Genomic DNA, 13,489 nt, shown 5'->3' on the forward strand with positions numbered 1-13,489 from the left:
GTGGCCAGAACCACGCCTAGCTGCCATTGTCTTGTAAGGCTAGGACTGGTTCACATAGTCGTCACTGGTGTTGGCCGTGAGCGGGAATCGAACTCGGGCGGCCGTGTTCGTAACACAGCGCGCGAACCGCAACACTACTGCTCCCCACTACACACACACACGCACACGCGTCTTGCCTTTAGGTGGAGTGGCTGTCGACTGCGTGAAGTAGGGGTACATGAGGTTGTGCTGGCCATCGGGCTCGGGCCCGGCGAGAGGCAGCTGCGTGGGCAGTGGTGTGCTGGCAAGGAACTGGCCGGTGAGGGCGCCGCCCTGGCGCACAGCCAGGATGGCCTGCCTCTCCGCCTCCTGCTGCGAGCTGAGCACCGAAGCACCCTGGACAGGCACAGCGCCCCGCGGTCAACACTCAGCCAAGGCGCGTCGCACCCGAGGGAGCTTCCCTCCGCGATTAACATTTGAAGACATCGGAGGGAAAACGAAATGCAAAACAGCGGCATTGGAGGAAGGTGGAGCGGGCTGAAACATTTCATGCTCATTGGCCATTTTAAATTTGAGTTGATTTAAATGTACAATAAGCACATGTAAGCAACATTACTACCCCTTTGCGTATTCAAGCCGCGGATCGATGTGACAGCCCTATTAATTCATGATCGTGGAACGTTCCGCCAGGCGGAGAACCAAAACCGTGCAACATAGCGAGACGCACAATGTCACCATGTGCACGAGTCGTCGCGCGAGATAAAGGCGGTGAGGTCTACACACCCAAGACACAGATAGAGGCCACGTGAGGCCGTCTGGAGACCACGGAAGAACCCATTTAACTTTGTGTACCGTTCACACGTGAGCTCCGCTGCAAGATGTGTGGCTTGCACTTCCTCACGCGGGGCGTGCATGAATGGTGATGACGCTACGTCACAATTTGCTGGGCGTTAACAATTCTTGGTGTGGGGTGTGACATTTTTGCACGACTTGCTGTCCAGCGTAAAATGTAAGTTGTGAAATTTATTGGAGGAGTGTTTTTGGTGTAGTAATAAAAACATAGCAGAAAATGCACTTGAGACGCGCGTGTTTTATACGCAAAGAGATAAAAACTGCCAATAATTGGGCCTTTAAACAAGACGTAAAGTGCATCCTCCACTCAATCGGGAAGCAATCTCCCTTCTTCCCATCGTCTCAGGAGCTTCTAATGGGTGTACGTCCTCAATCGATACTACACTGTGAGAGATATTTTTAGTGCTATCTAATTAAACCCCGCCATCATTCGTAACACCAGCCATGCAGGCACTCGAAGTGTGCTCGCACCACATGCCGGCGAAGCTCTTTCTCCAGCGGTCCGATTGTCCAGGCGAGCTCACACTCAACCCAGACTTTAATTTACACAGAACGCGCAAGTAAACACAAAGTAGCACAGGTTTAACAATACATGCACTAAAGGTGAACGATCATAAGGCTGCCAATAATTAACGGTAAAATATCTGCCAAAAGGATGCTCCTTTTTATGGATAAGTTGCCTAATGATAAGCTAAGTTGCAATAATATTAAGATAATATCTCGAGTCTAGAGACACTATTTTATAACGAGCACAGTGCTCTGGAGAAGATCTCACCTATGTCTGGCTTAGCTGCTGCACCAATAGCAAAGACAAAGATCCCCCGTATAGCCTGAACAGACTGTTGGGGCAAGTGCTGGTAGCGAGCACCTATGAAGGCCGGCACGGCACACGAGGGGGTGGGTGGCCAGCACCACGCCCGGCCGCCTTTGGAAATAAACACATACACACGCACGGCCGATGCCACTCGTACCTGCGATGCGGACTGCGGGAGGCCCAGAGAGATGTTCGGAAGGGATGGGGATGTGAAGAGGTTGGGGTGACTCACGGACTGCTCCCGGTTTATTGCCAACGCCAATGCGTGCTGCGGGGAAGAACAGCTGGCGTTATACGTTGAGGCCAGTCACAGTTTTCATAGGCACTTCTCTGTTAACCGAACCACAGCACTGCATTTGTTGAAGCGCTTCCTTTAAATCGTATTTCTCAAGGTTGTAAGATGTAATAGGTGGCGAGTGCAAGTTGTTAGGGAGATTATTTTCATAATTGTTTCAATGATGGCTTACTTGGGCACATTCACCGAAAGTTTTTCATGACGCTGTGCATGGCATGGATCAACTTTATTTCTATTAAAGTTACTGAGTAGGTGCTTCAGGGCCCTTATACATCACGTTATTGAACTTACGGTTCTCTTAACTGTAAGTGCAGAGGAGGAAATAATGAGAGTGGGGGAGTAAATCGACTTAAAATTGTGTAAAAAAAACGATGACACTTTTTACTCCAAAACAATATATTTCTGAACATCACGAGCTCTGAAGATGTTTAAAGATGAAGCAATTTTCCGTGTGCTTGGCACGCCCAGCGTGAGTTTGGCAGGCAACTATGCATGGTGGGGGGGGGGCAAAAGAGAAGGGGGGCAGAGGAGGGGGCTGGGGGGGGGTACTAGCAGCTAGCGCAGCGCGTACACAAGCCCAGTGCGCCTACTCCTCCTGCACAATGGCAGCATGGCTGCTGTCGGTCCTGTCCAGCCCTGACCGCAGAACCGTGCTGCCCAAGCATGGGGCACAACGCACGCCGAGAATACAGAGGAGGCCGCCGGCGTTGAGCTTCTAGAGGCGTGCTGTGCCTCGTTTTGAGTGATAATAGAAATAATGGAGCGCTTGCTTTCACAGTTATGCACGTAAACAGCACAATAAGTGGAATTGCCAAGCCGACAATGGTCTACAGTTGCTGGGCAAACAAAAGCGAGTAAAAATAGCCTGCTGACAACAATGACTAACCTCTCTTTTGGCAGTCGTTCTGCAAACCCTGTTTAATATTGGACAAACATAAGGTAAATATTCAAAAGGATGCTGGGTGAAATACCCGGAACTTGTCAATGTAAATATTGGATTTATTGCAAAACGGTATTGAAATAACATTCTGTTTGTACCATGGATTGACTGCTTATTCTGATGAGATCAAAACAAACGCATTGCCTTTTTCATTATAACTTAAACATTGTATTTGGCTGAGAATTAGCAAAAAACCATGTGGTCGCAAAGGGTGGTACAAAAAAACGTGGCAGGAGTCCGGTGTCATGCCACAACACTAGAAATGAGGGCTGTATGGAAAATTACGCTGTAGTCACTGACCACGGAAACATTCGTTTTTAAGATGTGCTCTTTTCAACCAGGTACACCAAGTGGGGCCTTCCAATGAATAACACAATCAGTGTGTCAAGAGCTAATTAATTTGGACAGTGAAACGTGATGATTCCGGGTTTCGCCGCGCGGCGAGCATTTTTTCTCTCGAGTTTTTTGCCCCATGCACTACTGTGAGCATCGAGTGGCTCTGTGAAAAGTCGCACGCCAATCCACGATGAATGTCTGCTGCTGCCTAATAAACACGCACAAAGATATAGTGATTCAATGCCTCGTAGCGTGCATGGGAGTAGCCGAGAGGCCGGGGAAAGCAGGCGAACGCCGTCTCACAAACGTAATGGGTAGAAGGCCCACCACCGAACGCTAGCAGCAGCAGCAGCATGAGAACACAATGGGATACGTGCAGTGCGGAGGAGGTGTGTGGGTGTGCAGACCTCTCCGTGGATGTTGGGTACAGATCCTGTAGTGCCGTTCAGCTTCACGATGTTGCTGTAGCTGCTGTTGGGTGAACTCTGCTCAGAGCCCGGGGCGCTGTCGGACGGCAGAGCATCTACACGGGAGGAGAAACGCACGCACTTTGTCGCTATGTCCGTCCCACCCCATGGACGTGGACAGGCCTACACCCAACTGCTGAGCTATCACGCAATATCACTGCACACCATGCACCGCGCTATCTGATTTCCTCGGAGTTTACCCCTGTTAATTCGCAACAGCATTTTTATTTACATCTGGAAAGAAGCAGTTTCTTACGACGGTGGCACTGAATTTGGGACCGTTTCTACCGTCTCTGTTGCACTGTCTGCGAAGTTATTTTATAGATAACCGCAGCTTGGTAATTCAAGTGGCTAAGGTGACCACTGTGAGTTCCAGAGCGGGGCATATTCGCTGGGTGAAATTCACGCAACACTCTGCACTGGTCCCTGCCTGTCAGAGTAAAGGTGGCGATTAATACGCCCCATGGTGAACAAATCCATCGATAAAAATTCCCCTTATAGGTTTTAACAGACTGCTGGGGGCAAGTGCTGTGAGGGAGCGCCTATGAAGGCCGGCACGGCACACGAGCGGAGTAGAAAAACGAACTCAAGTGCGCTAACCTCTAACACTACCACTCCTCTTCGGTGAGCAACAACGCTGACAAGCGAGTACTGGTGAATGACCTTAGTTCTCAAGATTGACAAACACAGCGCTCACAAATAGACATAAAATAGGGTATTCTTTTACCACCATGGCAAAACACTGTTCTAGCGATTAAACACATGAAATCCTAACCCCATGCAACTGGTTTTTGGAATATGTGCTCTCAACGACCAGAGGCTAAAAGGTTATTTAACATTCTCTACTTATACATTTACTGTAAAAGGAAAACACTGCCAGCCCAGCAGTAAGGGGGGGAGGGGGCAGAGCCGACTGAAGCCTGCAATGAGCTGATTATGATAAGAAGAAACCCTTCCCGGAAATGCAATACAAATAGCAGTATTTTACAACGGGCTGAGCGGAGCCTCACGGAATCTATCGGAGTGTTAATCTTCTATTTTATAGCGCTGTCTTTTGAGCTGGCAGCTTAAGGTACAGGTCATAAATAATCATAAGACCAATTTGTTTGGACAATACACACTGGAAAAGCTAGGCACTTGCCGGCCGCTTAATATTCATATGGAGGGTTTAAAACAGCGTCATATGGGGATGGTAATTAATCTACGTCTCAGCACTTCTACACTGTGGGCTAATTAGGGGATGTGATTTTGCACTACAATTACTCTGTATTACTTCTAAGTGTATTGGGCAACAATTATCGAATGCATTAAAACAGAGGAATAATTGTAAATAGATAGTTTCATTTACATGAGCACACTGGCGCAAACGATGGCAGACAGACCACCCTGTGTGCACACAGAGACGATTAAAAAAACATTTCACATCTTTTATTTCAATCAGGATTAGTTTGATTGAGTCCATTTCCATTGAGGGGGCATTAAAAAACAATCCCTGACGTGTGTTTGTTTGCTTTAATGAAGCTATTGAATGTTAATGAACGGAGAGATTTCTCTGCTGGCTTAGACATGGAATTCTAAGCTGGTTTTGAGGATTATTGTTCCACGAGGCGCTGCAAAGAGCTGGAAATTGCAAGAACACTTACCCCGGGACAGCTCAAAGTGTCCTGAAGAAGCAACAGTGAATAGCCATACACACATGGGCCGAAAACACTGGTCAACACACTTTTTCTGGCATAAGGTATTCCAACGGTTTTAAGGTAAATTTGGGGTGCTGATTCCAAATCTGGCATCAATTTTTGTCTATCACATCAGGTTTTTGAGATATCAAATATTGCATTTTCAATAAAAACTGCAGAAGAAAAATATTAAATAAATGTGGATATCTACATAAAATTATATTATAAAACACACTATCCTAAAAATACAGTACACCATATTTTAACACTAAAGCAGTCACTGACTCGCAACAACTTGCAATCATAAGTGACAGAATTAATTTCGGGTAAAATCAATGAAAATGGGGTATGCCGATAGCATAAAAATGAGATGTGATAGAGCAAATCAGATTTGGAATCAGCACCCTGAAATTAGTCTAAAACAGCTGCAAAAGTCCAGGCCAGAAATATTTTTTTTTGTTGACCAGTGTAATAAGAGTTCCGCAGACAGACTGACCCAAACTTCACAACCGATGTTCTGAGGAGGAGTCAGCCATCGGTTTTTCTCACACGGACGTAAACACACACACGCGGCCGCCCTTCCGCCTCTGGGTGGTGGTCGCAGGACATGGGAGCGCGACCGGCGGGTGAATGAAAGCCGCGTCTGTGCACTTGTGAGGGTGAGCGGACGTACCCAGCCCTTCTGCAGGCTTCCTCCCCGCGGACGTGTCACACAGAGGCTTGGAGTTCAGTGGGAGCGGGGTGTAGCGCATCTCGATTACGCGCTGTCTCAGCTTGGAGCGCACCTTGAGGATGGGTTCCGAGGCTGGAATCGCGCACCAAAGGCATAAGTCAGCGGGTGAATTGCAAGTCGGGAGGAGAAATTAAAGCAATGACAAGAGAGAAATTAATTGCTTAAAGGAGTTGGCAGTGGCACAATTGTGTGACTGATTCGCCAATTGATTAATATTACACTGAATGGATTCATTATTTAAATACAGCCTTCGAACATTACTTGCTGCTGGCAATGAGGGCAATTTAGACTTGCGCCTGTCAAAGTCAAAATTCAATATAGACCACCGAAGAATTGAAAGTACATTATTGTAATTATAATTGCGCATTAAAATGATTTCAACACCCAAAAAGAACGCCGGCGAAAATAAGAACGACGCATTAACAACAGCGTGACAACCAAAGCAGCGTGATCGGGTTCGCCGTACCTATTCTGCGGAGGGGGTAGTTGCCTCTGCCCTCGGATGTGCTGGGTCCTCCTAGTGCCGTGGGGCCTGATCCATTGCCCTGTGAGATGGTCGTGCCAGACTCACGGGGCTGCCTGCAATGAGACGGTGGCGTCATCAGACGTGGTAGCGCAACCCCCTGGCCACGTGGGCCAGAGGATGACCGTTGATGGAGCACAGCGGTGGGGGGGGGGGTTATATAGACGTGGGTTCGATCCACGTTAGGAGTTCGTCTGTTCGATCCTGACCTGGATGCCTGCTGTATATTTGGAGTTTGCATCTTCTCTTTCCCTGTGGTCGTGTACATTTTTCTCAGGGTCCTCCAGTTTTTCCCGCCACATTTAGAAACACGCGTTTAGAGTATTTGGCAGCTGTAAATTTCCACACGATAAGCCACTTTCGTTGAGCTATGATTTGCGGCCGCTTCTGAAAAAGAGCTATACAGCTCAGTGGGCATTACCTGTTAAAATAAAAATAGTGTTTAGTGTTTAGACAACACAAGGTTAACCTGTCCTGCGGACGTGGAAACGGATGAACGTTTGTAATGTACATTCTCAATGCAGTTCCCAGCAAAGGTGATAACACAAGTAAGAAGTGATTCTTGTCGTACGTGTATGTGCAAGGGATCTTTTGCCAGCCCACTGGTGGATGAGGACCTCTTCCCAATGCCGTGCACGTCACCACGGCGGTCAGTGTGAGTTGGTGAAGGCGGGGAGCAATAGACGTGAGGACATGCGGTACAATTATGGAGTTTTCTGCGTTGCCCTCCACTGCCCACAAAGTAACCCCCGAAGCAGCAAATAACCGCCTATTTAAGAGGTTTTTCGGTTAGATCGCGTAAATCTATAAATGTGTCGTTAAAACCCGCTACCACCCGACACAGCCAACTGTGCTGTTATAGTGCCAATTCGTCACTATAACAGCACACCGGTGTGTTGGAGAGCCAAGCCACAACATTTACAATCCGAGTACTGTGTTGTTGTGTCGGGTGGTGACGGGTTTTAACGACACATTTATAAATTCACACGATCTAACCCAAAAACCTCTGTTATGGATGATATTGGTCGCGAAAGTCTACGTGTTAAACTAACCACCTATTTATGCATGGTGGTTGCCCATACAACCCCCAATCAGACTCAAACCCGCTTAGCTTCTGAGGCCTAATGAGATCGGATGCAATCAAGGTGACTTCATCTCTATGCAATTCTTGTTAAAAAGTAAAAAAACAAGAAGATGTGACTTGCATCAATGCCCAGTGCATTCAAAGTGAATGATAAATACACATTTGGAAATATTTCTAGCATTCACCTGCTCTTGACAAACTGCTGGAGGTGTTTCCTGACGGCAGGACTGGCCACGGCACCTGAAAAGTGAACAGCGTGGTTAGGATGCAGCTTTCTCGCCCACCAATGCCAAATGTGAGTGCGTAACTGGCGGAGGGTCCCACAGCTGTATCTGTGCAAAATAACAACCACTGGAGATGAAATCACCGACATGTTTGTAAGGTGGGACATTCTGTTTCCCCCTCTTATGCTGCAATAATAATCGTAAGGGCACACCAAAAACACTTCACGTTATTTGCTGTTAATGCCAAAACATGTTTTTGCTCAGAGGGAAAACAAAAAACATTGCACTGTGGCACGAGTTTAATAAGCACAGGTGGATACGAACAAGGTTATGCGTGGGTGTATTTGCAAAGAGACGTACTGTTCTGGTCCTTGTCCTTGCGTTTTATAGCGTTGAGCTCCAGCTGCTGCATTTTCCTCAGCCGATCTCTCTCCTGCTCCTGCATCAACTGCCTCTCCAACAACTCCTGCTGCTGCCGCAGCGCCAGCACCTTAAAGCAAGCAAACTTAGTCACAAACAGCCGCTGTGTGTCAAAGCAGTTGGGTTACGGTGCATCACAAAGGCACTTCACCAAGTCCTCATTGTTTAATTAATGGAGGGTCGTGCCCCTACAATGCACCGAGACACAACACACGCTGGACAGCGAATCGCTCGATTCGTAAAGGTTCATCATCGGAAGAGCAGACGAGCGCCCCGCTGGGCCACGCGGTATATACCTGCAGGCGGTCCTGCAGCTCGGACTGATGCTGCTGGTTCATCTCCTGGTACTTGCGCTGGAACTCGGCGAGCAGCAGCTGCTGCTGCAACTGGTGGTTCCGGCGCAGCATCTCCATGTCCATGCTGAGCTGCTGGTGCAGCGAGGAGCGCAGGTCGGGGCCCCGCTGCTCCAGGGGGGGCCCCCGGAAGACCGCCTCCAGCTCGGGCCGCACGCTCGAGGGCAGGGCGCCTGCGGGGCAAACACGGCCAGCTCGGGGTTCGCACGCCACGCGGCACGCCACCGAGGGCAAGCGACGAGCAGCTAAGCTCGACGACGACGTCGTCAAAGGTTATCAAAACACTGCCGGATGAAAGTCTCCCCCCCCCCCCCCCCCCCAAGTCGTCACCACCATTTACACGATCATGGAATTGAACATTCCAACTTGGGCCTGCAAACGACCTGACTTCACAGCGACATCACATCTGAGATATATTCCACTCTCTTGGCTATATCCATGTTGACAATTCTGTCTCTCAGGGTAATACCAAGCGTGCAGCTCTCCATGAATCTTAGTGCACTTTTCAGCTCTTGTCCCATGTTCTTCATGAATTTTCATGTTTTTGTGAACCATGTCAGTGCAGGTACTAAACACTGAGTAAACACGTCTATCTTTAGATACATTGGCACGGTTTCACAAGTTCAGCTTCCAAAATGCATTCCAACCTGCTCTCGATATCAATACAGCTTAATTGTCAACTTACGCAACATACCCTTGATTTCGCTATGTTAACCAGGCGATCAAATAATGGATTCCCTCATTCTTCCAACCAGACCCTTTCTCGACAAGGATGAATTTAATCAACCGACAAGAGCAGAAACGATTTCGTATTCACACGTCGCACGCGTAAATAAACGGAGCGACCAAAAATAAAAATCCAAATATCAATGCAAGCGCCCTTTAGAACAGAAACCTAATTTTATTTATTCGTCAATAAGTGACGGGTACCAGAGGGGTGGCTGGTGTGCGCCGCGTATGTCTAGCATGCTGCTCACGTCGGGCTTTAGTTGGCCTTTAATGAAAAAAAACAAGAGCAAAAGAGCAATAAAAAGCTACGGAACATTTAGTATGCGTCTAAAAATACTCGAAGGCTGTCCACTTGAGTTAGCGGTTACTCTAACACAAAACAGCAAGAGCATTTTGCTCTCGGTAAGATGGAAAAATAGGGAACAACATTTTCCCAATTATGTTACTTTTCATTTAGGTATTTTATTGGATTAACAAAAAAAAACAGGCCAGCCTTTTAACCTACGAGCTGAACAAGGCTTGCTTTCTTCAAATCCTCAATCATTAGTAGCTCAGAAACCCGTACAGATCTCCAAGCAATGTGAAACATGTTTTACATGTTAATAGCTGGCGTTTAAAGACTGTGATGGGGGATATTACGTGAAGCAGTGACATTCAACCTCTCTCTAATTTGTAGCAGATGTGTTCACGGAAGGAAACTCCTAACATCTACACACACAGCTTGTGATGCATAGCCATCTCCATCATAAATAAAAAGCAACGAGACATCGGCGCAATAGGTTCATAATGTCACGTCTGCTTGTACTCCTTGTGCTAACGCCACATGAGAATGATTTAATAAACTGATATCACCTGCTAAAACCAGCGTAATGCACTTGATGAAATAGTCTGTATGATTAACGTTATTATTAGTATGCGATTCATTCTGTTCCTCTCGGTCCGTGCTTGCTCACAAATGTACCCGAAGCAGTGCACGAGCTGCGTTTGCCCAGTAGCCTGCCACCCGGAGCAGAGCGAAGGGGTGATGATGACGCATTCACTTCAGCTCTGTGGGGTTTTTTTTCCCCCTTCTGGTTTATAAATCCAAGGTGCCATGGGATTATACTCAACGCAGCTATAGGGATATGCATTCTCGAGGCAACAAGTTGAGGCCAAAAGCAGCAGCCTCTGATTTAACAGATGAGATACATTTCGACTACGGCATTCATTGTGAAATGTTCCCAGCGTCAATACATGCCTCTAAGCAGAAACAGAGCCCACTGAGCATATTGAGCAAGAGGGTGGATGGGATATTTAAAACAAAAAAATAACAGCCCTTTTGTCAATCCACTGCAGAATGAATGCCTCCCCATGCCAGGGTAGTTTGACGATACTTCACTACACTGGTCAGTACAGGTTGGTGAAGCGGGGGAAGCCCAGGCCTGTTCAGATTTGCTTTCTGTGGTCATCGTGCAATGCGCTAACCACTGTGTCACCACTCAACACCATGGACAGTTATGTGCACAAGCTCAAGCTTATAATATGACGAAGGACTCAAAGAGTATTCCAGACACCCGTCCGCAGGTGTGCACACGAATTAGTATTTGTAAAGCGCAGGTGGAGGGAGGTTGAACATGTGGTTGTCGATTGATCCATGCGAGTCAAAATGAACGTGAGATTAGGGCGCAGTCATTCAGTCGAGCACACGCAAGGCCTGCTTTCCTGTCCAAATGTTGCAGCTGTATATTTTGAGATCCTTCAGAGGTGGCATATGTACACACGTGAGCAAAGGCTAAACCATGTGCCTGCCACCGATTGTACATTTCAAATTATTTCCTATTATGCCACGCCTCCCAACTGTTAAGAATTTGTTTGAAATTGGATGCATTCACTTGGCTGTTGTCCCCACTCCCTGAAACAGAGGGAACTATTTTACCCTACTATGGCAACTACATTAAATACAGTTACGTGGGTATAGTGAAGTATTTATACAAACGCAGTGCTACAACTTTTGGACACCGCGAAACAGGAACTCTGCATGACTCAACGTTACTCATTTTGTTACACAGGGACTTGTTACGTCACAATTAGACCTGCACTATTCAATAACAATCACAATACAACCTTCTATAACATTGAGAGCTCTATGCCACTGTTTATGCAGGAACGTACCGAAACAATTTCTCTTCCCAGCATCAAACTCATTCTCGTGTTCCTAAGGCTTACACAAAGCTCAAGCAACAACCGCATCCACGAGTTCAGTGTTCTTCACTAATTTTCAGAGGGGGGCCACTTTCGCCGATAAGACATCAGCGTGAGGGCCACCACACTGCAATGAGTTGTTTTCACATTTTTGTATTGTCGGGGGCCGCACGTTAGGGGCTGCACTAAAGACCACCAAGGACCGCCAGCGGCCCGCGGGCCTTGCAATGAAGAACACTGTACTAGTTCAACTTACGGTCGTGAGGCATTTTTGTGCAAGTGTCGCTGCCTGGGCAACCTTAGGTATTGATGTTTATTGCTGCAAATCTCCGGGAATAGCCACGTGGCAACGGATGGAACTCGCACGAGAGGATCGTCCACTCCAGAGATGGAATGATGAATTTAGTTCGTGTGCAGGTGCTGGGTGGATTCTCGCACCACAGAACCATGAGCGATGGCCGTGCATTGGGGAAGCCTTCATCTAGTAGTGAGTTGATCATAACTGATTATTATATTCTTGCGCATGGCAATATATTCAGGCTGTCAATGCCAATGTCATGGTCTGCTAGCCACAAGAGGGCTTCAGGAGAGAGTTCGTGTCGTCTTGCTATTTCTCCATTGAAGGAGCGCAGGCTAGAGCGGTTTGCTATATGGTCCATAGCTTCATAAATGGAAAATTAAAAGACAGGCCACAGTGCGATTGTGGCCAGCATGGCTGATGATGGTGACCCATTTGCTGGCAGATTGTATCCTAATACCGTTGCAACAGAGATCTGACTGTGGGGTAGGATTTAACATCTTTAAAAGCATATTACAGCTTTTGTCAATTGACCCAAGTGTAATTTATTTATGGGAAAAAAATAACACTAATAATCGAGCAAGGAACAGACACTACTGTTATTAGCCTGACATCTCCAAGTAAGAATTGCTTTTATCCATGTACTTTTTTAACCTTCCTCTGGAGCTGTATACATATACGGTTTAAAAAAATTAAACATCTAACACAAGCATTGGAGAAAAATGCACTCAAATAATTTTAATTTTAAGAGCACGCAGCTCAAATAAAAGCGGCGAGTCACCATCTGTACACTGCAGAAATTGCATGAGCAGCGCCAATGTTTTTGCGAATGGAAAAGCAACGTGAAGGAAATCTCAAGGCGGGCATTAAAACTTGGGTGAAAATTGTAAAAATGCATAACTTGCCCTTAAGATCAATCATCACAGAGGGCAACTAGTCATTCTGCTTTTTGTATTTAGTTTGTTGGCCTTCCCCCCCCCCACCTCCAATTAGCACGGTTAACTATGTACGGTGCGAAAGAAGTTCAACATACATACATCGGTGTCTACCGGCATACACATGCAAGTATGACTGCCAAATTAATGTGAATGCCTTCATTTAGTGTGCTGCGGTTTCTAGGGTACCTTACACATCAGAATTATCATTTCCATGCACTCACGATCTAAGTATATATTTTTTATCATGTGCAGGCACACATTCGTAATACCAATTAAGATAAATATGGTGTGCTTTTCACCCAGCGTGCAGTTCCAAAGTCAAACAGATATTGTCACGTTTCAAGTTAATCTACCAATCAATTACATTAATTTTAAACACCACCAACACGAGCTTGGAGGCACATGTGTAGATTTGCTTCGTGCTCATTGTTCACCATTGATATTTTATATCAGCCGAGAAAGAATGTCTCTTGGTTATTGGCTGCTCGTTAAGGCACCAGTAGAGCGACTGTTTGCGAGAAACGCCTCCTGCAGTAAAAATCAGAAGAAGATCGGCAAAGGCTGACGATGCACGTGTGTGTGAAGGAGTGAGAAAGAGACTTGAGCATCATCTTCACGATCAGCCGTGATCTATCCACTGGTAGATG

The 13,489-nt window shown here is 46.7% G+C and overlaps 1 protein-coding gene across 2 annotated transcripts in view; it reads right to left on the reverse strand.

Annotated features, from left to right (window-relative positions):
• The window catches only part of LOC144943530 (histone deacetylase 4-like), an 88,680-nt gene that overhangs the window by 39,098 nt on the left and 36,093 nt on the right, over positions 1-13,489 (reverse strand). For both annotated transcript variants that reach the window (XM_078871069.1, XM_078871070.1), the window contains 8 exons: positions 8,640-8,869; positions 8,284-8,413; positions 7,885-7,939; positions 6,559-6,671; positions 6,033-6,164; positions 3,624-3,739; positions 1,803-1,913; positions 177-375 (listed from right to left, as the gene is read on the reverse strand). In XM_078871069.1, coding sequence (XP_078727195.1) covers positions 177-375; positions 1,803-1,913; positions 3,624-3,739; positions 6,033-6,164; positions 6,559-6,671; positions 7,885-7,939; positions 8,284-8,413; positions 8,640-8,869 — 1,086 coding nt within the window. The remainder of the gene's footprint in view (positions 1-176; positions 376-1,802; positions 1,914-3,623; positions 3,740-6,032; positions 6,165-6,558; positions 6,672-7,884; positions 7,940-8,283; positions 8,414-8,639; positions 8,870-13,489) is intronic.

Source organism: Lampetra fluviatilis, chromosome 31 (assembly GCF_964198595.1).
Source record: "Lampetra fluviatilis chromosome 31, kcLamFluv1.1, whole genome shotgun sequence".
NCBI lineage: Eukaryota > Metazoa > Chordata > Hyperoartia > Petromyzontiformes > Petromyzontidae > Lampetra > Lampetra fluviatilis.